Source organism: Anguilla rostrata, chromosome 3 (assembly GCF_018555375.3).
Source record: "Anguilla rostrata isolate EN2019 chromosome 3, ASM1855537v3, whole genome shotgun sequence".
Classification (NCBI taxonomy): Eukaryota; Metazoa; Chordata; class Actinopteri; order Anguilliformes; family Anguillidae; genus Anguilla; species Anguilla rostrata.
Window position 1 is genome coordinate 68915661 of NC_057935.1, and position 16064 is coordinate 68931724.

General features: G+C 50.1%; 1 protein-coding gene across 3 annotated transcripts in view; it reads right to left on the reverse strand.

Moving 5' to 3' along the window:
- The window catches only part of LOC135251772 (receptor tyrosine-protein kinase erbB-4-like), a 340021-nt gene that overhangs the window by 27849 nt on the left and 296108 nt on the right, over positions 1-16064 (reverse strand). For 2 of the 3 annotated variants that reach the window (XM_064329531.1, XM_064329530.1), the window contains exon 20: positions 15847-16032. In XM_064329531.1, the coding sequence (XP_064185601.1) occupies positions 15847-16032 (186 nt within the window). The remainder of the gene's footprint in view (positions 1-15846; positions 16033-16064) is intronic. The other variant, XM_064329533.1, reaches the window with a different exon arrangement.

The following is a 16064-nucleotide window of genomic DNA, read 5'->3' on the forward strand; positions in this document are numbered from 1 at the left end:
GTGGGGGGCGGGGGGCTGGGGGAAGGGGACGGGGGGACGGGGGGGTGGAAATCAGTTTGAGAGGATAAGATTACGATGCAATCATGAGCGATCGCAGGACATTAAACTCTCTTTAGATCACGAGATACTTAAACTGTAATATCCGAAAGATCCTAATTATCGTAGCCATACGCAGGGCCATAATAACGCCATTTAAAAACGGGGGGAATGATAAAAGTTTATTATTTCCAGTCTATGGCCGAGCCCGGGGAACCAGCGTGCCATGCTGTACGCGGGCACCGTGGGCTTCCCGGACCTGTCGGCACATAAATTTCCCCCCCCTTTTGCCGAAGATCGTGTTTCGCCGGCCCCAAGAACCATCCCATTTTTATTGAGCTAATTTCTCACAGTGGTCCCCCCCCCGTGCGCGAAGACGCTGTGTGTGTTTGCAAGCCAGCTCCCCCCGGGAGCAATTAGCTCTTAGCGAGCACCGGCGCAGTTCATTCTGCGATACAGGTCAAGCACACGTAGGCCTTACCGTGCATACATCAGCACATTTAAGGGCAAAATGAATTAATAATGGACACATTCAAAGTCCTCTGCCCGTATTACCATACGCTCGGCAAAAATGCCCCCGCCCCCCCTCTCTTAAACATTAAGCAATTTTCATTAATTACCTCTGTAATTACACTCTGTCAACACAGGTACCTATGCACATTACCGGTTCGGAAGTACAGTATGCTGGATGAGAGTTACTTGTTTTTGATGTGTTGACATGCCTAAATGAAATGGGACTACATCCTGATGCTGTTTAAGTATGGGATACACCTAGTCGACCTGTAATGGGGGGGGATGGTACCCATAACCTGTACCCCATAACCCGTAACCTGTAACCCTTTCCATTTTGCAGGTAAAGAATGATGAATGCAAACTGATGCATATTTTAGGACGGCATTTCATTAAAAATTTACATCAAATCCACACACGCACACACACACGCCACTGAATAAAAATTGTTTATTGTGGTTTCAAGTGTCACGACCACAACGTGGAAAGAGTAGGCAGCAAATGTCCCAGCATGCAGCTGTGCTCAGTTAGACGCACTTTCCATTCCTTTTCACTCACTCTTTCGTTTTGCTCACTCGTTTTTTCCCCCATTCATACCCCAGTGTCTTGCAAACCTGAAATAGCAAACACACAGCCCCGCTGCTATTTGGCCCTGTCCCACGAGAAAATATGAAGACACCACAGGTATGGTGCCTGTGACAGAGAGCGGGGGAGGAAGGGAGGAAGGGAGCGGTGTAGGGAGGGAGAAGGAGGGAGAGAGAGAGAGGGAAGGAGAGAGCAAGAGAGAGAGGGAGGGAAGGAGGGAGAGAGAGAGTGACAGAGAGAAAGACTAGAGAGAGGGAGGAAGAAAGAAATAGACAGCGAGAGAGAGAGAGAGGTCGGGAGGGAGACAGAGAGAGAGGGAGTAACAGAGAGAGAGAGAGATAGAGAGAGAAAGGGAAGGAGAGAGAGAGAGAGAGAGAGAGAGAACGCTGGCCCTAATCAATATAGCAGGGTATTCTCTCTGGGGGCAGGGGCCTCCAGGGGCCACACAGCCCGGGAGAGGGGTGCAGCGGGGAGGGGGGGGAAGAGCCGTGCTCCGGCCGCGATAAGGCTCCCAGCACAATGGGATCGCCGCGGAAACGCGGGGCGCCAATAATTTCATGCGATGCGCGTTTCATTTCCCAGCCTGTTTGCTTGCTGATGGCCCCGCCGTACCTGTAACAACCTTGGCCCCCAGTCACCCCAGCCCCCCACCCCCGGACCCCCCACCCACCCCAGCTCCAGGCACTTTTTCCAGTGCCCGCCCCCACCCCAGCTCCAGGCACTTTTTCCAGTGCCCCCCCCCCACCCAGCTCCAGGCAGTTTTTTCAGTGCCCCCCCACCCCCCAGCTCCAGGCAGTCTTTCCAGTGCCTCCCCCCCACCCCCCCCACCCCCTCGTGTAGCCAGTTGAGGCTCGAATGTAGAAACGAGGGCTAACGAGGGGCGGGGTAATCAGCGCACGGGGGTTCGTTAGCGGCCACTGAATCACGCTCGCGGCGGCGGCCATGTCTAAACCGCCGCGCCGCCGTGCCGCCCCGCCCCGCCCGAGGGATTCGCCCCGCGTGAAATACTCCGCGAACAACAGAACGCAGCGACGCCTCTCTCCTCAATCAAGCAAATCACGCTCGTCAGTGTGAAGAGGGGACTGGAGTGAGGCGCCGGCAATCACGCGTCGCGCACAATCCTCACACTGGAGAGAGCGCTACGCCCCCCTCTCCGCTTTTTAAAAACCAAAAAAATATATACCCCTCAAAACAATAATAAAAAAATCTCTCCGCAAGCTGAAATTTGCTCGGGAAGCAACTGAATACCAAAGGGATATATTCACTCTTGAGAAGCAGATGGGTTTGTGAAAAAAACTCTTATTCTTTTTTAGTTGATTTCCATTACATCGTATTGAAATGATGGAAACTCATGCGCGCTGTATTGTCTTAAACTCAACCTTGATTTAACCGAGAGTTTTGAACGTGCAGCCCTCGGGTCATGGGTTGGAGTTGTTTGTCTCTTCCGGGGGCTGCGGGTTCCTGGGGGTGACCCAGCCTGAGGCAGTGCTGTGCTTATTGTTTTGGCCGAGCAGTTCAGCTGAACAGGCTCCTTCATCACAGCCTTGAAACGCTTCTCTCTTTTTTGGGTGGAGGGGAGAGGCCCTCACCCCCTGCTGTGTCCCATGAGCGCCAAGGGATGTCCTCACACCCATCTCTCCTTTCCTCTCTTCTCCTCTCCCCTCCTCTCTTCTCCCTGCACTCCTCCCTGTTCCTTTCCTCTCCGATCCTCTCCTCTTCACTCCTTTCCTCTCCTCTCCCCTCCTCTCTTCTCCCTCCTCTCTACTCTCCTCTCCTCTCTTCTCCCTCCTCTCTACTCTTCTCCTCTCCTCTCTGCTCCCTACTCTCCTCTCTTCTTCCTCCTCTCTACTCCTCTCCTCTCCTCTCTTCTCCCTCCTCTCTGTTCCTCTCCTCTCCTCTCCCTCCTCTCCCCTCCTCCCCTGTTCAGCCTCCACAACTCATGAATATGCCAACGGCTGCACCTCGCCAGACACAGCGCACCCCCCTCCCCCCCCTCTATCCTCCATCATCTCCATTTCTACCTCCTCCTCTCCTCCTCCTCCTCCTCTCCTCTCTCTCCTCTCTCTCCAGCAGGGCGCTTTCCGCTCGGCCGGGCTCTGAGGGAGGGGGAGCGGGCGTCTCTGCTTGAGCGTGAAGGGAGCGGAGGGAGGGAGGGGAAAAAGAAGAAGAAAAAAAGGAAAAGCAGAAGGAGGGAGAGAAAAAACGGGCCCAGGGGAGGGGGCAGCCTTCCACTCGAGCGAACGCGCCACCCCCGGATTCTTCCGGGCCTTTAACTCCGACAAGCGGCGGATGAATATGTGAGCGAGCTGGGTGGGGGTGGGGGGGGCCACCGGGGGCCGCTGAGGGCCGAGGGCGGGGGGGCGCAGACGTGCGGAACGTGCCCCTGCCGCTGTGGGGAAACCTCGAACCCGCAACCCTGTCTCCCAAGGGACGCCACTCCAGACCCGGTCCCTATCCCTGTCCAGCTCTCACATCCCAAACCCCACACAGCCCTCTCTCTGTCTCTCACATCCCAAACCCCACACAGCCCACACTCTGTCTCTCACATTCCAAACCTCACACAGCCCACACTCTGTCCCTCACATCCCAAACCTCACACAGTCTGTCTCTCACATTCCAAACCTCACACAGCCCACACTCTGTCCCTCACATCCCAAACCCCACACAGCTCACACTCTGTCTCTCACATTCCAAACCTCACACAGTCTGTCTCTCACATCCCAAACCCCACACAGCTCACACTCTGTCCCTCACATCCCAAACCTCACAGAGTCTGTCCCTCACATCCCAAACCCACACAGCCCACACAGCCCACACTCTGTATCTCACATTCCAAACCCCACACAGTCTGTCTCTCACATTCCAAATCCCACACAGCCCACACTCTGTCCCTCACATCCCAAACCCCACACAGCCCACACTCTGTCCCTCACATCCCAACCACACACTCTTTCCATTCCAAACCTACACAGCCACACTCTGTCTCACATCCCAAACCTCACACAGCTCACACTCTGTCTCTCACATCCCAAACCTCACACAGCTCCCTTCTTCACATCCCAAACCTAACAAAGTCTGTCTCTCACATCCCAAACCCCACACAGCTCACACTCTGTCTTTCACATCCCAAACCTAACAAAGTCTGTCTCTCACATCCCAAACCCCACACAGCTCACACTCTGTCTCTCACATCCAAAACCTCACACAGCTCACACTCTGTCTCTCACATCCCAAACCTTACACAGTCTGTCCCTCACATACGAAACCTCACGCATCCACACTCACTCTCACATCCAAACTCACACATCCTCTCTCTCACATCCCAAACCTCACACAGCTCACACCCTGTCTCTCTGTCACATCCCAAACCTCACACACTCTCTCTCTCTCACATCCCGAACCTCACACACTCTATTCCTCTAGCCAGGATGTACAGGCACGGCCCTCTCCATGTAGGTAAGATCATTAGGTAACTGGGAGGGCTCATAAACAATTTATTGCAGTTATTTCAGATACCACCTTCATGAAGAGAGAGAGAGAGAGAGAGAGGAGGAGTAAGAGAGTGGGAACAGAGGGATATAATGGGAGAGAAGGGGGAGAGAGAGACAGACAGAGGAGGAGAGAGGGAGGGAGAGAGAGGTCCTGTAGCTGATGGAGTGATTAGTGCAGCCGCTGCCAGTAACTGGCCCTGCCATATGGGTGACGGGGAGGTGCTGTAATAACATGACCTGCCTCTGCACAGATGTGTCGTCGCCGCGGCGACACCGCGGCGGAAAAGACGGGACGATATCTGCCACCATCAATCATCCGGAGGCAGCCGAGCAGCCACCCGAGCGGCCGAGCGATCGCCAGGAGAGCATCGCAGTCGCCGTGAGCGGAACGCTGTAAAAATTCACCCGCCTTTATTGATGAGGCCGTCGCCACGGCAGCCAGCTATCGTGACGAGCTGAGTGCTGCTGTATGAGCGTCAGGTGTCACAGGCTGTCACGCAGGCAACCGGAGAATTTCGGGGCGGGGGCGAACAGACAGGACCGGATCTGGTCGTGTCGACCGGTGACATTTAGCCGCTACGCTCGCTGGTCCTGGGCGCTAAGGTTCGGACCTGGAGCTCGAGGGGGGCTGGGGCGGGGGGGGGTAGCAGTCACACACTCCCCCGGCCAAATAAAATCTTCAAAAATGTCATGCCCTCGGGCAATAAAATGCTACCTGATAAAATTTACATAAGTAAATGCCAATATGATGAGATTAAAAAGTGAAAGATCCTTCCTGACGTGCTCCATCCAGGCTAACCCCCCCCCATACACACAGGCCACATGAGTCAGACCTCTCCATGTGGGAGTCACTCTGCACACACAAGGGGATATGAGTTACCCCCACTGTGTCTGCAAGAGTCCCCCGAGAACAACATTTTTTGAGTAGATTTTATTTGTATTATTTATTTATTTATTTTTATTTTATTAATTAATATTAGGTATTACTGCAACTCTTGCTTTGGCAACACTGTGAATGCCATGCCAATAAAGCACCTTGAAATTGAAATTGAGAGAGAGAGAGTTGTCCATAGCTAGCTGCATAGTTTGTTTGATTTGGGAAGGGCAAGAGGCATCTGTACGGGCAACCCCCCCACCACCCCCCCCCCTCCACACCCCCCGGCACACACACTCCGTTTTACCGCACAGATTTGATCACATGAGCGGGGGCGATAGAGAGGGAAGCTGACTGGTTCTCACTGGGAGGCTCTGGGAGAGAACGAGAGAGAGAGAGAGAGAGAGAGCTGACCAGACAACACACAGAGAGGTGAGTCACCGTTACCGTGCCGACGCTTCTCCAGCGGGGGAAGAAAAAAAAAATAATAATAAGCGTCGCGTCGATTCGCACTTCAGAACGCGGCGGAGAGCCCCCCCCCCGCTTCCTCTTTCCCGCCCCTGCGTTCAGAGGGGCGAGTGCTGGCTGTGACTTTCAACACGCTTTCAAAAACATGCACAAGCATTAAGGAACGGGAAGCCCTTCTGTTCGACTGCACTTTGCACAAGATTAAATTATCCTTTTCTCCGTGAAGTAGCGCGCGGCAGCCAACCCCAATTATGAGGTCTGTCATCTAAATGGAGCTGGAGCGTCTGCAATTGTGCCTCTGATTAGCATTGTTGATTGCGGAGCAAACCCACTCAGGGAGTAAATAAATGCAACCCGCAGCCGAACTACTCCTCCACCGCTTCCCCTATTGGTCAAATGTGGTACTGCAGAAGGAAATCTAACTTCCGTCATTTCTTAAAAGTTTCAGTTGGCAAAACAGTATACTTAAGGGGTGCTGGCGTTCATCTCTAATGAAGACATAGATGGAGATTATTCATTAGTTCTTTGGAAATTAATTGGACACGTTCATGACAGGCACATCTTTTAACAATTACCCCCCCCCCTCCTATCCCCTTACACGTGCCAGGTCAGAACCTCCACATTCATGTCTCTATGCCAGCCACTTTGGGTCAATGCTATTAAGTTGTGTCTCTCAGGAAGGAGAATCTGACATTTGGATAATTGGAAATGAATTGAAACTGTTGATATACCCCCACTTCATTTTCAAATTGGCATAATGACCTATTACCTGACGGATTACAAATGAGCTTTCCGGACTGTAGCTCTTTTTTTTAAATAATTGCTGATGTGTAAAACCTGGTGTTAAGTGTCTGTGTGCACACAGAGATGGGAGCACATTCTGGAACATTCAGGCAAAGATCTGCTGTCAAAAAATATAATAAATGAATCCATCCATCCATTATCTAACCCTCTTATTCCTAGTCAGGGCTGTGGGGGGTGGGGGGGGGGAGGGTGTGTGTGTGTGTGTGTGTGTGTGTGTGCTGGAGTCTGTCCCAGCATGCATGGGGGCCAGAGGCAGGAATTGCCTCTGGCCCAGTGGTTGCCAATCGCCAATCGCAGGGCAAACACACCATTCACTCACTTAGTCATACTAAAGGACAATTTAGACTCTCTAATTAGTCGAACCTGCCTGTCTTGGGACAGTGGGAGGAAACTGGAGTACCTGGTGGAAACCCATGTGGACACAATGTAAACTCCACACAGAAAGGCCCAGGCTGGATTCAAACCAAAGACCTTCTTGCTGTGAGGCGACAGTGCTACCCACTGTACCACCCCCACAGAGAAAAGATGTAGAATGGAATAGAACTAGAACTGAATTATAAAGGAAGAGAAAGAGAGGAAGGCGAAGATAACAAGATAAGACGAAGATAAGGTGGGTAAAGAAAGTGAAACAAATACAGAATAAGCATGAATAAAAAAACAGGGGGAAACAGACAAAAAAAGGAAAAGAGAAGGTGAGAGAGAAAGAAAAATAAAGTTGAACCGACAGAGAAACTGAACAGTAAATGAGAAAAGACAGGGAGAAAGAAGAATGGAACAGAAGCTGGAGCTGAAGGACAGGATCTCCGTTTCACATTAGTGGAAGTGCAGTGTCATGCTGCGGCTCGTAAATGAAATGAATCTTTATTTCTCCTCCACTGGCAGCGTGTGATTATGTGGGATAAATACGCAGATATTACTGCATTAGCGGCAGGGTGGGGAGCCTCTACGGAGCCGGGGGGGGGGGCAGGGGGGGTCGCAGTGATTCATCCCAGTTTCATCTCTCTCGCTGTAGTCAGCCAATCGGCAGGGGGCGGGGTTTGGGGTCTGGGGGGTGGGGGGGTATTTTTAGACTCCCAGCTGAGGCTTCTGGGAAGCACTCCAGGGACGTTAATGATGAGGAGGAGACCCAGTCACATTACCCGGAGAGAACCCACCCGCCCAAACCCCCCCCCCGACTTAGACTCCTGTGGGGGTGCACAAGGAACCCCACAGCTGAGTCCCTGTTGGACCCCGCAGTTTTAAGAGAACGCTGGAACAGAGTAAAACCAGAACAGAATGCTAAAACAGAAAGCTGTGTTTACAAGGCAGTTTTGTTTTTTGTTTCTCTTTCTCACGGAGGTGAACGATCCGCAATTACTAAGTTATTAGATGCAATTCTAGCTGTTGTTTCAGACCTTCTGAAAGTGACCTTTAAAACATTGTTTAATATCCATTTAAATGGGGACAGGATTAGTCACTATTATATTCAATTACGGAATAAAATCCTCCTGCTGAAGGGGAAGGCCCTTGGCTTCAGTAGCATGTTGCTGTCCTCTCATTGGCCAGCTGAATAATGTGGAAAGTTAGATGAATAATTCTCAAACTAAAGTGTTTATCTCACATTCTGTGCGCTGGCTGTAATTTAGGGACTCTGAAAGTGACATTCTGTGGCTCTGCTCAACAGCCTCTATAATTCCCATTCACATGAACCCATCTGACCGAAGAACACTCAGCCACTTCTCACTCTGTAAGGGTCACAGTATGGGGAGATACACACACACGCACACACACACATGCACGCAGACGCACACACACACACACACACACACACACACACACACACACATGCACGCACACGCACACACACATGCACGCACACGCACACACATCCATGCACAGATGCACATGCACACACACATGCATGCACACACATGCACACAGACACACATGCACATGCGCACACACACACACACACACACACACACATCCACGTATGCATGCACACACACATGCACACACACGCATGCACACAAACACACACAGGCACACGCGCACAAGCACAAACACACACGCACTCACAACCCCCCCCCCCCCTACACACACACACACAAGCAAAGCCTTGGGCCCAGCTCAACCTTTCTAGTCCGATAACAGGAACATGGGGAAGGACACACTGATATTCACAGCATAATCTATACAAGACAAAATAAGCCAATGCAGAAAGCATACGATCTGGCACCGTCTGAGCCTCTGTTAATATGTACGGGCACAAATCACTGGTGGGAATAAGCAGCTAAACCGTGTCTATCGGCATGCGCACGGCAGTTTACCAGAGTTACACGCCATTACATCACCCCATCATTGAGTACTTCACCCAGGGCTACAGGGGTAACGCTACTCAGAACTTGAGAGAGAAACTGCAACCGCGCAAGTTTAGATTTCGCAGTTATGTTTTCTTAGAATAAAAAAAAAAGAAAAACTGCAGTGGGGAGCAGGGATCAGTTGGTCCTGTATTAACCCTTGTGAAACATTGATGAAGGAGCTCGACCTGAGGTCAGGCAGTTCCCGGTTTGAATCTGGGACAGGAGCGTGCCGAAACATCCCTTCGGAAAGGTTACGCTCGTCCTAAATCCACTCTGGGTGACAGCCCAGCGTTTGGGGTAGGCCAGGCGTAGGGCCCCAGTGGTCTACACCACCGCAGAGCAGGTGAATAATGGACTCGGACACCGAGCTCAGACCCGGGTTTTTTCTTTTTTTCTTTCTCAGGATGTGAAGACGGGAGCTCTCCCGCGCGGAGGACGACGTGGAGGCTGGGCGAACAGGCCCGGAATATTCCGTCCCTGCGGCGGTGTCACTGAGATAGCGTAGGGTGTCACCGCTGTCTGGCTGTCATTAGTCACAGCTATCCTCCGACCCCCCAAACGGCCCCCCCCCCGCGCGCTCTGACTCGCCCGCGCCTGCCCGTCGCCCCGCGGCCTTTTCCCTAACAGTCTATTTTTACCCGGCTCTCCGGTCTGGCCCGTGTCACCGACCGGAAGGCTGTGTCGGAGCGTGGGGGGGGTACGGGGGGGTGGGGGGTGGGGGGGGCAGACAGAGAGCACGGCCGCTCCAAACTGACCCCACACCTGGAGTGTGAGCCCGTCGCTGCCCCTCTGAGGGGGGGAACAGGTGTACGAACAGGTGAGGTTCAGTCCTAACACGATCGGGACAACCCTGGACACGATCTGCACCTGGAGTCTGTGCACAAGGAAGCACACCTGTGACTGTTTCGAGAATATGCGGTTTAACACAGTAGTGCGTTTTGCATTATGCTGTGTGGACAATGCCTTGACTTTTATTATCATCATCATAATTATTATTATTTTATTATTTTATAAATTTTTTGAGGATCATCTCCAAGGTGACCAATCCGATCACAAATCCCTGAATCCCTGAATTGGGGGCTGAAAATGTAAAAGCCTCCGTTAATGCAGCTGATCCCAGGCGGTAATTGGAAACGGTCGGAGCTTATCCGCCTAAACCCTCTCTTTCTGTGAGCTCAGCGGGGACACGCCTTCAGTGACTCACGCGCCAATGGGAGATCACTTCAGCCTAAAGCAGGCCGGAGCTCTCGTTTCTAGTGCAGAAATGCAGATACTGTACCATAGATATGCAGCATCTAAGCTCTGTTCGGTAGTGCAGAAATGCAGATACTGTACCATAGATATGCAGCATCTTAGCTCTGTTCTGTAGTGCAGAAATGCAGATACAGTACCATAGATATGCAGCATCTAAGCTCTGTTCAGTAGTGCAGAAATGCAGATACAATACCATAGATATGCCGCATTTAAGTTCTGTTCTGTAGTACAGGAACGCAAATACAGTACCATAGATATGCAGCATCTATGAGTATGTACAGTATCTCTTCTCTCCAGGGAGTCTTTCCCTTGCTGCTGTTGCCTCTGGCTTCCTCTAAGGGCCAGGGTTAACTGTGAATTGCACTGTGACAAATCATTATTAAAATGAGATATATTTAAAGAAAATTTGATTGATTGATTGTTGGATTACCAGTCTGGATACCCGCATGTTTCAGTTTGGCATTGTGAACACCTTTGTGATCGACTTGAATTCCTAATCAAGGACAAAGGAAAGTAAATAGGCTGGTCACTGACTGCAGCTTTCTCTCCGCTTGAAATATCTCATTTATGAAAGAGTAACTTTCAGGTCTTTGTCATTGGGAAGCACTTTAATTTACAATTGAACTAGAACGTTCTGGTTATAAACAGTACAGTATATACTGATAAGGAATGAGGGGGACTTACTGATAAGGGATTGAGGGGGACTGAAAGCTGCTACTGAAACTGCGTATGTAGTTGTCATAGTGTGACCATAGCAACCCTAACAAAACAAGTTAAAATACCACAGATGTGAACATCCATGCAAAGATGTTAAGAGTGCCCATGCGAACTATAAAAATAACCCCACTTGTAAAATGAGAGCGGATAAAGGCCATTTATGCTATTGAAAGTCACATGTTTTGCTACCACGTGAAAATCGCAGTCCACGTCTTAAAAAGTCAGTGACGTGAGAATTTGATCTTTCCAGTTCACGTGTGACATTTTCTTTTCACACGAGAAAATCTTAATTTACATGAGAAAAATGTTAAATTTACACGTGACACTTTCATCATAAGGAAGGTACCGCAAATCAGAACACTACCATTGAGCTATCTCCGCCATTACCTGTGAGTCTGGATAATTTCTTGCGAGGGACGTTCAGACAGGTGCCTATCACACGGACAGGTGAGAGAGCCTTAACGCCTCGTTGGAATTCAGTGGAAGACGGAGGGATGGAGGGATGGAGTGAGCGAGAGAGCAGCAGGGAGGGAGGGAGCGGTCGAGGGGAAGCGGGTGAGGCACTCGGGACCTCCAGTTTGGCTAATGAGCCTGAGGGAGACGTGTTTGCTCAGTGAGAGGCCCATTTGCATAGGGAAATGACCTGGAGCTCCCTTAAGCCTTTCCAGATGAGACTGTGCATTACTGCGCATTGCCTGGGCAGGCAAAACACTAATGCCAAATGGAGAAATAAAATAATAAAACACAGTGAGCATTGTAAAGCCTCCATTACGTCCTCCTCCTACTGACCAATTACACATTCCGGAAGTAATGGGGGGGGATTCCATGAGACAGCTGAATGAGGCGAGCAATCAGCATTCTCATGCCAATGCCCCATGTATGAAATTGATTAGACGTCTCTTATTAATCAATCCAAATTACTTCCATTCAATATTCGATTCTGTAAGGATTGTCAGGAGGGGAGCGGGGAAAGACAAGTTCTGCAGACTATTTCTCTTACACAACTTCCTCCCTTAGTGCACTCAGGTAACCTGCATAGCTCATGGGTAATATGCAACTAATTCAGTGTTTTCAGATGACCAAGGCGTGCTGCAGCTGCTCTTAAGGAGCGGTCGTCTTCTTTATACCTTAAACGACAGCATCGCATTTGGCGGCCATACCGCTGCCGCGCGCACGCGCTCAGATCGAGAACGCCACCACGCGCTGGACGAGCGGCTCGGTTAGCCCCCGCCGCGGCGTGGCTAGCGTCCCGGCGCCCTGGCGTGACCCCGACTGCCGCTGATCCCCCCCCCCCCACGCGCCCGCCCGCTCACTCGCTCGCCCGCCCACTCGCACCCACGCTCGGAGACAGGACAGCGAGAGGCAGAGCAATCAGCATTCCTCCTCCAGCCCCCATGTATAATTGATTGATCTGCTCATTAAAATTAAATCCAAACCAAATTATTCCATTAATATTCCATTTTGTCAGGGATTGTCAGGGAGGGGGGGAGGCGGGGGGGGGGGACAAAAGACAAGTTCTGCAGACTTTTCTCTTACACAACCTTCCTGTCCCTTAGTACAACTCAGGGTAACTCTGCATATATGGGTATATATGCAGAGCTACATTCAGTGGTTATTCTGATGAACAAACTAAAAGCGTGTATAGATTTTAACAAATAATATAAATATTTAGTGACATAACTAAATACATATGTCAGATAAAGGAAGACATGATTGAAATATGACCAGCTGCAACATTGATAATTTCTTTACTTACATGTATACATATTGTAATTGTTAAACATGCTTGGTTATTTGCTTGCCTGACTCTTATCAGAAATGTAAGTTCTATCTCTCACTCTCTCGCTCTCTCTCTCTCTCTCACACACACACACACACACAAACCCACATAGTTTCCTGTCTAAAAACACTAAAGGAAGATTGAGCCAACGCACTGCTCATACGAAAATAGAGAAAATAATCATCTAGGTGAGATGTGTTCACCTAAAGGGCCTACCCCCCACACACAATAAATAAGTAAACAAATAAATATGCATCAGCAATACCGCAAGTGAGGTAATGCCACATTAACATTCTTGCTACTGTACGTCAAACACTCTCATTTCATTACACTGCTGTGAGTTGAATCGGACATGATTGCCACAACACCACTTTACCATCCAGGTCACATGGTATTTGCCCGTTGCCGTGGCCACAGAGATAACGCGACAGCTTAACCGCGTGGCAAGTTGTGCGTGCCCCCTTTACGTAATATAACAATTCTTTCAACGTCACCGTGGTATTGTCACAGCTTCATAAGTTAGCTGTGATGTCTGAGAAGTCAGAATTTAAAGAAGCAGCTGACCCACACATTACTAGCCTGCCCTACAGCGTGTGGGAGTGTGTTACAAACTACTGCACTCTGTGCCAGAGTATCAGTCAGTCAGGTCACTGAGACTTTGGAGTACTTCCAAGGCAAATTAACATGCTAATTAACAAATGAGTGTAATAAAAATTTAACAACAAAAAAAAAAGTATTACATTGTAATTCGCCACCAAGAGAACTGAGTAAGCACATCATCATGAAAGAGAAAATATTTATTTGATAAATAAGCTTTCGTTTGCTCTGGAAAAAAAAAAAAACTTACTTGTAATTCTAAATTGCCTTACAAGTCCTGCCGCAATAGTCTTTTTAATATATTTATAATGTGTTGCGGCACAAGTGAACGCTTTATTTATTATATATCAGGCCCATTATCGCTTCCATTATTTATAAGTGTGAATAATGGCGTTTATAATGTGTCAGGATGTTTAGCTTTAAAGGCTATTACCGCTGAATAGCAGAGTGCCTCGCCTTCCCTGTCTGCGAGAGACTGAGGCCTTCGTCGCCGCGGATATCAAATCGAATCCAATTACCGCAGTAAGTACCTGGCTAAGTTCCCTGCTCCCGCAGCTCATTTCGCTGCTCGGTTACTGTGAATACGTTAAAAAGCCGCCACCGCCGTCGTTCGCCGAAGCCTCCCGGCCGCCGGCTCCGCCTAAGCCCTTTGATGAAGCCGGTGCGTAAGTCTATAACCGCGAACGCGGGAGATCAGAAACGACGGCCGCACTTCACGACGCATTAGCATCCGGGCGCGTCGTTATCGAGCGGGGATTTATTCACGCGCTGTTCGCTCTCGCCGTCTTCATCCCGCAAAACAAGGAGCCATGATTGTTCGAGCCCACATTTCACAGATGCCATAATGTTTTATTTCATTAATCTTTTATTTATTTTTTATTTTTTTTACCTTTCTCACAAGAACAGCCCTTACTTATTTAATCAGTTCGTTCGCAAAGTTGAGATACCAGCGGTTAAACAGGCAAGACATCCCCTGTACGTAGCAGATGGTAAACCGCTGATATTGAATAGGGGTCAGAGCACTTTTAAAAAGAAATAAAAACCAGCGCACTGCCTACTGTACTTTTTTTTTCTATTATGTATTGCTTTTATCAGTTTCATTTTAAGGCACATGAACAATGCAGAACTTTGTGATCAGTCTGAATGAGGTGCTTTGAATGTGGTTTCGATTCTATTTTTTAATATTTTTTATCTGGAGTGCAGCGGCATGCAGGCACATCTGTGCAAGAGAGCTACAGTAAGAGATGCCAGTAAGAGAGCTCATAGCCTGAAGTCAGTTAATGAGCATTGTGATCATCAGCACTGGGGGGTGGGGGGCTAGGGGGAGTGGGGGTGGAGGGGGGGGGGGTGGGGTTATCCAAGGATCACAGGAAGTTCTCTAACTTTGTGGAGGAGAAAAGAGAAGACGGGATCACAAATCCATGGGGCCCTCTCGATGGACCTCACACAGGTCAAGCAGGGGACAGAAATTAAATGGAGCTCTTTGAAACAAACGCACGCTAAAGAAATATGTACTGTCACAGGACCCTGTGGTTCAGATAGAACCGTTTTGTGGGGCACTGTTCAAAGGATACTGTGTTTTTTGTGATGTCCGCACAACACTGACACAGTCCTCCAGATAATGGCCCTCTTCACCAGTGCACTATGAGCCCACTGTGGGTGGAGCCAGACACAGAGACTTCCTGCTTCCTGTCTAGGTCACATGACACTAACATGAGGGGAGCCAATAACAGACAGTTTTGACTAGAAAAGAAAAAAACAGGGGGCTCTTGTAAAAAATAAAAAATAGTAGCGATGTATATAGGTACTCTTGGAACTGGGGGAAAAAGCAACAGTAAAAGAAAACAGAAATAGCGCTCTGGGCACTCCAAAAGCAAAACAGAAAGGAACACAGTGCATTAAAAAGCTTTCATTGAAATGGCTAAAACATTATTTTTAAAAGCCAGGACAGTAGGACAGCCAACGTGTTTCGACCACAGCAGGGCTTCATCAGGGCTTCAGATAGCGCACCCTATTTTAACCTGTAGTTGTACGCTGCTCTCTTGACCCCGCCCCCCGGGTTGTGGTCAGGTGACCCCGCTGTGTGGGCGGAGCTCGTCTCCTACCCGCCCGGTTGTGGTCAGGTGACCCCCGCTGCAGGGGCGGAGCTAATCTCCCACCTGCCTGGTTGCGGTCAGGTGACCCCGCTGTGTGGGCGGAGCCTGTCTCGGTTGTGGTCAGGTGACCCCGCTGTGTGGGCGGAGCCCGTCTCGGTTGAGGTCAGATGACCCCTTTGTGTGGGCGGAGCCCGTCTCGGGTTGAGGTCAGGTGACCCTTTTGTGTGGGCGGAGCCCGTCTCGGGTTGAGGTCAGGTGACCCCTCGCTGTGTGGGCGGAGCCTGTGTCCTACCTTGGCGATCTGGACACACCAGTTGAGCAGCAGCTGGGAGCCGATGTTGTCCTTGTGCTCGTGCACGTAGTCCAGCAGGCAGCCGTGGGGCATGAGCTGGGTCACCAGCTGGATGGTGGGGCTCAGGCACACGCCCAGCAGCCGCACCAGGTGGGGGTGCTCCATGCTGGCCATGATCAGGGCCTCCTGGGGGAAACGGACAGGGACTTAGGCCCACG